General features: G+C 44.3%; 1 protein-coding gene across 2 annotated transcripts in view; it reads right to left on the reverse strand.

Annotated features, from left to right (window-relative positions):
• Positions 1-11,346, reverse strand: part of ANKUB1 (ankyrin repeat and ubiquitin domain containing 1) — a 38,749-nt gene that overhangs the window by 15,948 nt on the left and 11,455 nt on the right. The window contains exon 3 of one of the 2 annotated variants that reach the window (XM_021711941.1): positions 4,879-5,013. In XM_021711941.1, coding sequence (XP_021567616.1) covers positions 4,879-4,891 — 13 coding nt within the window. In that variant the 5' untranslated portion in view covers positions 4,892-5,013. Of the gene's footprint in view, positions 1-4,796; positions 5,014-11,346 lie in introns of both variants that reach the window. The other variant, XM_008057305.2, reaches the window with a different exon arrangement.

An 11,346-nucleotide genomic window follows, 5' to 3' on the forward strand; every position in this document is an offset into this window, starting at 1 on the left:
GATGTCTCATGGTGGTGGAGTTATAAATTGCCAAGTAGGTTCTTAATAAGTTAACCATTAAACGATCTACCACCAAAAAGTCCTTTGTCCTCTCATTACTTATCTTCTTCTTAATCCCTGTGACTTTTTTCTCCATCCAGTTTATTTTTTTGGTATTATTATTTTTTGTTTGAGTTGGGTCACTGCTTACTGCAGCCTTGATGTTCTGGGTTCAACCAATCCTCTTTCCTCAGCTTCCCAAGTAGCTGGGACTGTAGGTGTGGACCACCACACCCAGCTATTTTTTATTTTTATTTTTTTTAGAGACGAGGTCTTGTATGTTGCCCAGCTGGTCTTGAACTCCTGGACTCAAGCAATCCTCCTGTTTCAGCCTCTCAGAGTGCTGGGATTACAGGCATGAACCACTGTGCCCGGTCCCCATTCACTTTATTAAGGCTGCTCTCTCTGAGCCCACAAATGACCCAAAGGTCCTAAGTTTCTTTTCTTAGAATTGTCTTTGGACTTTTACTGGTATCTTGAAAACTATCCCTTCATCATCAGTTACAATACAGATGGAGTCTCGGTTCTACCCCCAACTCTGACAGCTTTCCAGAGCTTGCCTCCTCTTCTGTCTGCTTGCCCTGACCTCGGTGTGTCCTGAATGCTGACCCTTAGCCCTTGGGTCGTCTCTCTCTCTCTCTCTATTTACTCTCTGAGGAGTACACTTCTCATGGACTAGACCCCTACCTCCATGATCAGGACTCCTAATCCATATTTATGAAGCCAAGCCATCACGTAAGCCCCAGCCCCATGTTTGTAGAGGAAGAAGAATCCCAAGACCTCAGTGTACTTCCAGCTTTGCCTGACTGACAACTGAGTAATAAGTACTCTCTGAGTTTCTTCATATCTAATGCTTGGGACCCAGAGCTTAACTTCTTTCCTCAACTTCCCCACCACTGTCCTAGTGTCAGAACTTTGATGCTTCCCTTGCCTTCTTTTTTTTGAGTTGGAGTCTCACTCTGTCACCTAGGCTGGAGTGCAGTGGCACATGGCTCACAGCCACCGCAGCCTTGAACTGCTGGGCTCAGGTGATCCTTCTGCCTCAGCCTCCCAAGTAGCTGGAACCACAGGTGTGCGCTACCACGCTGGACTAGTTTTCTGATTTATTTTAGAGATGAGGTCTGGTCAAGTTGCCCAGGCTGGTCTTGAACCTATGGGCTCAGGCAATCCTCTCACCTTGGCCTCTCAAAGTGCTGGGATTATAGACATGAGCTACCGCGCCCAGTCTGATTCCCTTTTCTTAAATGCCACCTAGCATGACATTCTGTCTCTTTTCCCTGTGTTTCTCAGATTTGTCTTTTCCATTGCTAGTGAAATTCACTAAGATTGGGGTTATCAAACGTGCCAGTGAGCATATCACCCGCCTGCAGGCTCTCCTCACTCCTTTCTGTATTTCATACTGCTTGCTACCAGATTAAACATCTCTCTCTCTCTCTCTTTTTTTTTTTTTTACAATTATTTTATTTATTTATTTACTTTGAGTTGGAGTCTCTCACTCTGTAGCCCAGGCTGGAGTGCAGTGGCACACTCATGGCCACTGCAACCTCGACCTGCTGGGCTCAGGTGATCCTACCGTCTCAGTCTTCCAAGTAACTGGAACTACAGGCACATGCCACCACGACTGGCTAATTTTTTTTTTAACTTATTGTAGAGATGAGGTCTCACCAAATTGCCTAGGCTGGTCTTGAACCCATGGGCTCAAGCAATCCTCTCACCTTGGCCTCCCAAAGTGCTGGGATTATAGATGTGAGCCACTGCTCCCGGTCTTAAACTTCTCTTAAAACACTCCTGTTCCAGAATGCACATGACTCTGGCTACAACCACATCCAGCCTGCACTCTGTCGCCTCACCCCCAGTACCCTCCTCCATCTGCCTCGGAGCTCTGAGTGAGGCTCCTCCACTCTCCAGAATGGTCTCCTGCATTCTGTCCCTCCCTGGGATAAGCCCGGGTTCACGGCCCTGTACTAGTGTTTTTCTCCAGGCCTGGAAGCCTGGGATGTCCTCCTTTCCTCCTCTCAGATAATCTACAGTTCCTGCATCCTTGGGTGCTCCAGCCCTGTGTTCGCCAGAATGCCTTCCCTTGATCCCTTCTGCCTACATGGAGTCAACTTACTGGATTATAACCGAGTGTATGTGCATTTCTACTACCCTACTGTAAACACCCAGAGGTAGCTTTGCATATTTCCGTATGAACTCGTATATGCAGTGACCAATTGAGCTACTTAAATTTTTGATTTTCAACCTGGACTTCACTGCCTCTCCAAAACCTTCTGATTGTCCACTGCCTTTGGAGAAGAGGCCAAGGTTCAACTCCTGATAACAGCAGGGATGACTCACTGATCAGAGAGGGAAGAATCTAGCAGAGAAGCCTATCAAGGACTCCTTACCCTGTAGCTTAAAGAAAAGGTGGGCTGGCTGCTTAGGAAATACAAGTTATGCTTTAGGCAAAGGTGCCAAGCAGGCCAAGGGTCCATCCCCTTGTCTGGAAGCCCTTCTATCCTTGCCTCTCCTCTGAGGCCCTGTGTTCTCTTGGTGGCTTAGGCAGTCTACCCAGCTCCTGCTCGGACCCTTGATCTTGTATCTGAAAACCCCAGTCTCTCAAGCTCTTACTCCCAGAGGGTCATTTTAAGAGGCTGGTGTGCTGTCCTTGACACAACCTGAGCTAGTCATTTCATTATTCAGACGGTTTTCTTTTTTAAAAAAATCTGTAGAAGTTGAGGTTAGGCCAAGCCATTTTTAAGTTCTCTTCTAGTTTCAAATGTCACATCATAATCTGAGCAGTACAGGCCTGAGAAGCAGTCATCCAGAGTTTATTCTAGTTTTGTTTTATCTTTGGGTATATCATTAAATAACTGGATTATCAGTACATGGGCACAAATGCCACTGTGTGCCTCTCCTCACGTAAGTCCCCATCATGTTCTGGGCAGGGTTCAGCCTTCACAAACTCACAGAGCAGGTGTGTTTTTTAGTGAAGGACTCTAGGGACAAATCCTAGAACTTCATTTCCTCTGATCAAGAACGGGATAGTCATTGATGTCAAAGTTTTGAGAGCCTCAATTTAAAATAACATGAAAGAGTCATGCTAAGCAAATAGTCAAGAGAAGTAGTAATACTTGCAAATTTAGCCGGGCGTGGTGGCTCCCACTTATAATCCCAGCACTTTAGGAGGCAGAGGTGAGGACTGCCTGAACCCGGGGGTTCAAGTTCAGCCTGGGCAACTTAGCAAGACCTCGTCTCTACAATACATTTTAAAAAATTAGCTGGGCAAGGTGGTGTGTGCCTGTGGTTCCAGCTCCTTGGAAGGCTGACACGGAAGGATCACCTGAGGCCAGCAGTTTGAGGCTGCAGTGGCCACTGTGAACATGCCACTGCACTCCAACCTGGGCAACAGTGAGACTCCAACTTAAAAAACAAAAACAAGCAAATTTAGCAGTTATAAGATTCCTACAAAGCCCCATACATATGTTAGGAGGACTCAAATTTCATGGCAACAAATGTTACAGTGCAACGTTACCTAAAGATGGGTTAATTGTGAGCAAGGACTCATTCACCTCAAGCAATAATTTCTGTGAGATTCAAACCATTTTCTAAAATGCCTAGAACAATTCTGACAGCACTTTGAGCTTGTCTTATTGACATGTGCCTACAGCAGATATGAACTGGAACTATAGTATTTAAAGAGAATCTGTCCATCAGCAGTAATCACCAGTCCATTAGGGCAGCTTTTGAATCAGCAGTGTTGGCTTTACGGTGTTAAGATTATTTTAATATAACCAGCAACATTTTAAAATGAGATTGCATAATGCAGGGTCCAGAGCAGTGTGTATCATATGGTACCTTTCATTAAAAGGGGGGAAAAGAATGTGCACTTCAACTTTTATGTATGCTCAAAATATATTTTGAAAGAGAAAAAGATGAAGTGGTCTGAGTTTTGACCTCCCATCCTGAGAATATTAGTGAATCCTGCTTTGAGAACAATACTCGACAGGGTTATGAGAGCTTTCTTATTTCTTAGTCTGTAGATCCAGGCATGAGAATGAAGTACTTACGCTTCCATACAATTTACATCCATACAATTTACAGAGGTTTCCGTTTGGAAATAACTTCTCCATGTGTTGAGATTTAACTTGGAAATGCTTTTGATTCTAAACCTTCCAAGCAATAATGGTCACCTATGGGGAGGAAGCTTAGTGCTTGGAGGGCCAGGAGAGGGAGAAAGATTTCCCAATACTCACATGTTCATACTTCTGATATATATATATATATTTTGAGTTGGAGTCTCACTCTGTTGCCCAGACTGGAGTGCAGTGGCCACTCCTGGCCACCGCAGCCTCGACCTGCTGGGCACCAGCGATCCTTCCGCCTCAGTCTTCCGAGTAGCTGGAATTACAGGTATGCGCTACCACGCCCAGCTGATTTTTTGATTTATTGTAGAGATGAGGTCTCGCTGCCCAGGTGGGTCTCGAACCCGTGGGTTCAGGCGATCCACTCACCTCAGCCTCCCAAAGGCGCGGGATTACAGGCTGAGCCACCGAGCCCGGCCATACTTCTGATATTTAACTATGCAAATGATATATGAATGTATTAGCTACATCTTAAAATAAATATGCATTTAAACATTAAATACATATGTAAGTAAAGTTAACAGATTGCATATAAAGATCCAGATTTCCATTCTTTCTTGAAAAGCTTCAAAATCTGGTATCAAAGAACACTAGTGCTGAGGACTAACTGATACCCAATGTAGAGGGCAGTACCAATGTCAATCTGGTAGTCCTTGAGGGTATTGCAGTCATACATCTCCAATCCCTTTGGGGTCCGCAGACAGTAGACACCTACTGGGAAGCCGCATCTTAGAGTCACCAGTGTTCTCAGATCAGACACTTTTTTATCAAGAAGGGAAATGCTCTCCATGATTGACATTGTCTCTTGGGTTACAGCATTGAACACGTAGAGAATGGGCTTGTCTTCTTCCTAAAGGGAGAGAAAAGGAGGAAACTCATTGTTTGGAGATTGAGATGAGGGACAAGAGTTTTAGAGGGTGACTCTGAACACCTCTAGTTCCCACAACATGGGGGTTAAGGTGAAAGCAACAGCCGGTTAAGTTCTCTGATTTCTGATCTGATTCTTGATCTTCTGTCCTGAGGATTTAAAAAACAAAAACAAAAACAAAATTCTTTTTTGAGTCAGGGTCTGACTTTGTCACCCAGGCTGAAGTATAGTGGCATGATCACAGTTTACTGCAGCCTCTACCTCCTGGACTCAGGCAATCTTTCTGTCTCAGCCTCCCAAGTAGCTGGAACTGCAGGCACACACCACCATACCTGGTAATTAAAAAATTTTTTTTGGTAGAGGCTAGGTCTTGCTATGTTGACCAGGCTGGTCTTGAACTCCTGTGCTCAAGCAATCCTTCCACCTCTGCCTTCCAAAGTGCTGAGATTACAAGCATGTGCTTGGCCTCTCCTGAGGATATTCAATGAGTCCTCTTATTTGAGGGAAACGAAGGAGACTTGGCTGGACTTTAAGACCCTTCTAACTTTTTAGTCTACATACGCAGATATGTAAGAGGGGTGATAAATTATATCCATTTTGTGCTTACGGAGGTATTTAGAAAGCATCCCCTTTATATTGAACTTCAATTTGGAAATACTGTGGATTCTAAACCTTTAGTCCAATTTAAAAACATTTTTTCTGAGAGTGTCTCTGGCGAGTGGTACTGAGTTAAGGGAAGGAGGGGAGTTTTGTTTTTCATTTTGTGCTTTTCATTGTATGATTTGACTTAAAACACACACACACACACACACACACACACACACACACACACATATTTACTTTTACTATTTAAAAAGAGAAATACTGCCAGGTGTGGTGGCTCACACCTGTAATCCCAGCACTTTGGGAGGCAGAGGCAAGAGGACTGCCTGAGCCCAAGAGTTCGAGACCAACCTGGGCAGCATGGCAAGACCTCGTTTCTGCAATAAATAAAAAAATTAGCAGGGTGTGGTGGTGCATGCCTGTGGTTCCAGCTACTTGAAAAACTGAGGCAGAAGGATCACCTGAGCCCAGCAGGTCAGGGTTGCAGTGGTCACAAGCATGCCACTGCACTCCAACCTGGGCGACAGAGGGAGACTCCGACTCAAAAAAATAAAATAAAAAATTTTTTAAAAAGGGAAATACTAAATATAAGTTTAGAAAAGCTTCCTTTGTTTCTTTTGTTTTGCAGTCTAAGTAGGAAAGCAAGCAGAACTGAGATATCTGAAGTAGAGTTAAGATGGAAAGTTGGAGGAAAATATTAATCCTTCTGTTAACAACAGTTTAGTCAAAGCAAATCAAAACGAAAAACACAGCAAATAGGAAAAACAGGAAGGAGGCAGGGAGGAAAAGATGATTCACATTTCCACTTTTCTAATAAAAAATGAAACTGGCTTTGCTTCCTCTTCAGCGGATTCAAGGACAATGTTTTTCTTTTTTTCTTTTTTTGAGTTGGAGTCTCACTCTGTCACTCAGACTGGAGTGCAGTGGCTGCTCCGGGCCACCGCAGCCTCGGCCAGCTGGGCTCCGGCGATTCTTCGGCCTCAGCCTTCCAAGGAGCTGGAACTACAGGCGCGCGCTACCACGCCCGGCTAATTTTTGATTTATTGTGGAGATGAGGTCTCGCCAAGTGGCCCAGGCAGGTCTCAAACCTGCGGGCTCAGGCAATCCACTCACCTCGGCCTCCCAAAGTGCTGGGATTACAGGCTGAGCCACTGAACCCGGCAACAATGTTTTTCTTTAACGACCTATTGTTGGCTTGGCAGCTGTAAACGCATGTGCCCCAGTAATGTGGGCTCTCTCAGGACCTGGCAGCTGTCCCCCAGGTTCTTCATGGGAGCTCCGACAGGTCGCTGCTCTCCCGCCTCTCTTTGCTTTCCTCCCCGCTTCCCCCATCAACATTGCTGTCTGGTTCCTCCAGGGGCCCCAACCTGCCACTGGCTTATAATACATGGAATTCATTCCCTTCCTCCTGCACAACACATTGCCACAATATGATCAACATGCTCTTTGAAAAAACCTTTGAGGAGTGGTGTCACCAATGAAATTTAGGGCTGCCACACTTGGATCTAGGACCTAGTTCAGTGACTCACATGACTGGAAGCAGGTTCAGTACCCCTGCGGCTGCACATGAAGCCAGCCCAGCAAGCTGAGTAGCCCGCTGAGCCAAAAGTGCTCAGAGCAGTTTTTCATGACAGTTTCTCATAAGCCTGTGCAATCCAAACGCTAAGGACACAGGATTCACCCTTTGGCTTCTGCCATGTTTGTGCTTTCCTATGACTCCATGAGGCAGGTGTGTGCCCAAGCTACTCTATGTCATATTTATGGGCAGGCAGAAATTCCCATGAAAACAGAATCAAAAGACAGTGGAGAAGAGAGAAAAATTCTACTCTATGTCATAGTTTCTTGTTTCTGTAAAGGTTCCTCTGATTTCTCTTTAGCCCTTGGTATGGGTACTAATTTATATTTAGACTTAAAAGCAAGCAAATAACAAATACAAACAAACATAATAACATGCAAACATAGTAGCAGAGGCTCAAATCACTTTTTACTTTTATTCTTAGTTTTTAGAGACTTGCTGTTTTTCCCCAGCTGGTCTCAAACTCCTGGGCTCAAGTGATCCTCCTGCCTCAGCCTCCTGAGTAGCTGAGACTACAAACACACACCACCGCACCGGGCTCACAAGTCACTCTTAACAATTAACTTGCTACTGTATGATATTAGATAGATAAGTTAAAAAGAAGCTTCTCAGAATATGAATAATCATGTATTTATATCTATAGAGATAAATATCTACAACCTAGGCATGCATATAGCTGACTCTGGGAAAAGAAATAACTGGAAGAATTAAAAAATATTGACAGTTTTTTTTTTTTGAGGTGGAGTCTCACACCGTCGCCCAGGCTGGAGTGCAGTGACACACTCACGGCCACCCCAGCATCGACCTGCTGGGCTCAGGCGATCTTTCCTCCTCAGCCTTCCAAGTAACCAGAACTACAGGTGCACACTACCGTACCCGCCTAATTTTATATTTATTGTAGAGACGAGATCTGACAAGTTGCCCAGGCTGGTCTCATATCCGCGGGCTCAGGCAATCCACTCTCCTCAGCCTTCCAAAATGCTGGGATTACAGACTGAGCCACTGAGCCCGGCCCGGCCGATAGTTGTTTTTTTACAGACAGGTTCTTACTCTGTCACCCAGGCTGGAGTACAGTGGCATGATTTCAGTTCACTGTAACCTCTAACTCCTGGGCTCAAATGATCATCTTGCTTTGACCTCCCAAGCAATGGAATAACAGACATGAGCTACCTTGTCTGATCAATCTGGCAATCTTTAACTGAAAATTAAAAGTACAAGGAAGAAAATATTGTTAATTATTAATGAAGACAAATATTTAAGTCTCAAGAAAATTAAGACTTACGGAGTCAGTTCACTTTTTTTTTTTTTTTTGGTTTGGCACCAGGAACTTTTTTTCTCCCCACCCCCAGGAATTTTTTATCATATCAATAAACAATAATGTTGAAGGACATCCCAGGCCCACTTAATCCATAATGTATCCGGAACATAGTTCTCATTGTACTTTTTATTTTGAGTTGGAATCTCACTCTGTCACCTAACTGGAGTGCAGTGGCATGCTCATGGCTACCACAGCCTCAAGCTGAGCCTAAAGTGCTTAGAGCAGTTTTTCATGACAGTTTCTCATAAACCTGTGAAATACAAATGCAAAGGACACAGGATTCACCTTCAACCAGCTGGGCTCAGGTGATCCTTCCACCTCGCCTTCCAAGTAGCTAGGACTACAGACTTGCCACCACGCCCGGCTAATTTTTTTGATTTATTGTAGAGACAAGGTCTCAACAAGTTGCCCGGGCTGGTCTCGAAGCACTGGGCTCAGGCAGTCCTCTTGCCTCAGCCATCCAAAGTGCTGGAATTACAGGTGTGAGCCACCATGCTCAGTCTCATTGCACTGTTTTAACTCTCCATATTCACCATTTTATAATTTTTTTATGGAAAAACCCATCTTGAATTCTAATGAGGCACACTAGTTGGCGGCACAGTTTCATTTTAGCTGTATAAAGAGGGAGAATATAGATGCCAATTCATAGCAACTTGCTAGCCCACCTTATCTACATAAGAGAAGGCATCTTTCTTCCTGTCTGTCCGTATGCTACTGTACCCCAAGTATTCTGAATCCGGGAAGGCTGGTCAGTTACACCCAAGGAAGTCAGATGCTATTAAATAAACAAAACCATACATAAGTCAGTGTTGGAAATGTATAAAATTAGATTTTTCTTGCTGGGCACTGTGGCTCACGCCTGTAATCCCAGCACTTTGGGAGGCCTAGGTGAGAGGGCTGCCTGAGCCTAGGGGTTCGAGACCAGCCTGGGCAACATGACGACACCTCAACTACAGTAAAATAAAAAATTAGGCTGGGCACGATGGCTCACACCTGTAATCCCAGCAATTTAGGAGGCCGAGGTGAGAGGATTGCCTGTGCTCAAGGGTTTGAGACCAGCCTGGGCAACTTGGCAAGACTTCATCTCTACAATATATCAAGGAAAATTAGCTGGGTACATGTCTGTAGTTACAGCTACTTGGAAGGCTGAGGAGGAAGGATCGCCTAAGCTCAGCATGTCAGACTGAAGTGGCCATGAGTATGCCACTGCACTCCAGCCTGGGCGTCGAATTGAGACTCCAACTAAAAAAAAAAAAAAAAATTAGCTGGCGTGGAGCGTGGGGCTGTGATTCCAGCCACTTGGGATGCTGAGGCAGAAGAATCCCTGAGTCCAGCCACTTGAGGCTGCAGTAGCTGTGATACTGCCACTGCACTGGAGCTTGGACAACAGAGTGAGACCCCAACTCAAAAATAAATAAATAAAATTAGATCTTTCTCTTTATAAGCAAACCAAAACACAAGCAAACCAAGATACCATGGTAAGAGATATAAAGCATCTTACTTGACAATAAAAACAAATACATCTTATTTTATGGGAATAATTCCACTTTTGTCTTCAAAAAATAAATGCAAACTCATGTAAATTTATAGATGTACATTAACATTAAAAAAGGAAAAGTTGTCGGGTGCAGTGGCTTATGCCTATAATCCCGGCACTTTGGGAGGCCGAGGTGAGAGGACTGCCTGAGCTCACAGGTTCAAGACAAGCCTGGGCAACTTGGTGAGACCTCATCGCTACAATAAATCAAAAAATTAGTCAGGCGTGATGGCGCGTGCCTATAGTTCCAGCTACTTGGAAGGCCGAGGCAGGAGGATCGCCTGAGCCCAGCAGGTAGAGGCTGCAGTGGCTGTGAGTGTGCCACTGCACTCCAGTCTGGGCAACAGAGTGAGACTCCAACTCAAAAAAAGAGAAAAAGTTAAAGAGAAACAGAAAGAAAACAAGTTAATATAAGTTTTTAATACTGCTGTATTTTTTTCTCAAGTTCTGCTTTTTTATATTTTGTTGCTTTGAAGTTGCCCCACCCAATAAGCAGAAAATTTCCCCAGTGATTCCAGAGTGAACCAAAAGGGGAAATAATTTTTGTTTTTGCTTACCTGAATGAAATCCAGTTGAGATGTCCTCATAAACTTTTCTTGGAGTCTAGGACACTGATTTGAACCACCTTCCTTTTTCTTTACTTTCCTTTGTTTTTTCTGTGTTGTGGTCTCACTCTGTTGCCCAGGCTGGAGGGCAGTGGCATGATCACAGCTCACGATAGCCTCGCTCTCCTGGGCTCAGGCAATCCTGCTGCCTCAGCCTCCCAAGTAGCTGGGACTACAGTTATGCACCACCATGGCTCACTAGGTTTTTAATATTGTTTTTGTAGAGATGAGGTCTTGCTATGTTACCCGGGCTGTTTTCAAATTCCTGGGCTCAAGCAATCCTCCCCCATCAGTCTCCCAAAGTGCTGAGATTACAGGCATGAGCCAATGTACCTGACTGAAACACCTTTCTTCTGTTCATACTTTTTGGTATGGCTCATCATTTTTTTAGAAATGTGTTTTCACTTATAAATTGAACATTTTAAAGAAACATGTTTAATACATGTATTAAAAATGTAAAACCACAAATGTAAAACCACAGATGTAGCACCTACATATAACTTATACATGAACAGTGCCTTTTGAAAGTGAAAATGTATATCATTTTGAATCAATTTTTGACCTATTAATTTAATATAAACTTCTCAGCCGGGCTCGGTGGCTCAGCCTGTAATCCCGCGCTTTGGGAGGCTGAGGTGAGTGGATTTCCTGAGCCCGCGGGGTCGAGACCCGCCTG

This window comes from Carlito syrichta, unplaced genomic scaffold (assembly GCF_000164805.1).
Source record: "Carlito syrichta isolate Samal-C Ts95f unplaced genomic scaffold, Tarsius_syrichta-2.0.1 Scaffold302945, whole genome shotgun sequence".
In the NCBI taxonomy this organism is placed as follows: domain Eukaryota; kingdom Metazoa; phylum Chordata; class Mammalia; order Primates; family Tarsiidae; genus Carlito; species Carlito syrichta.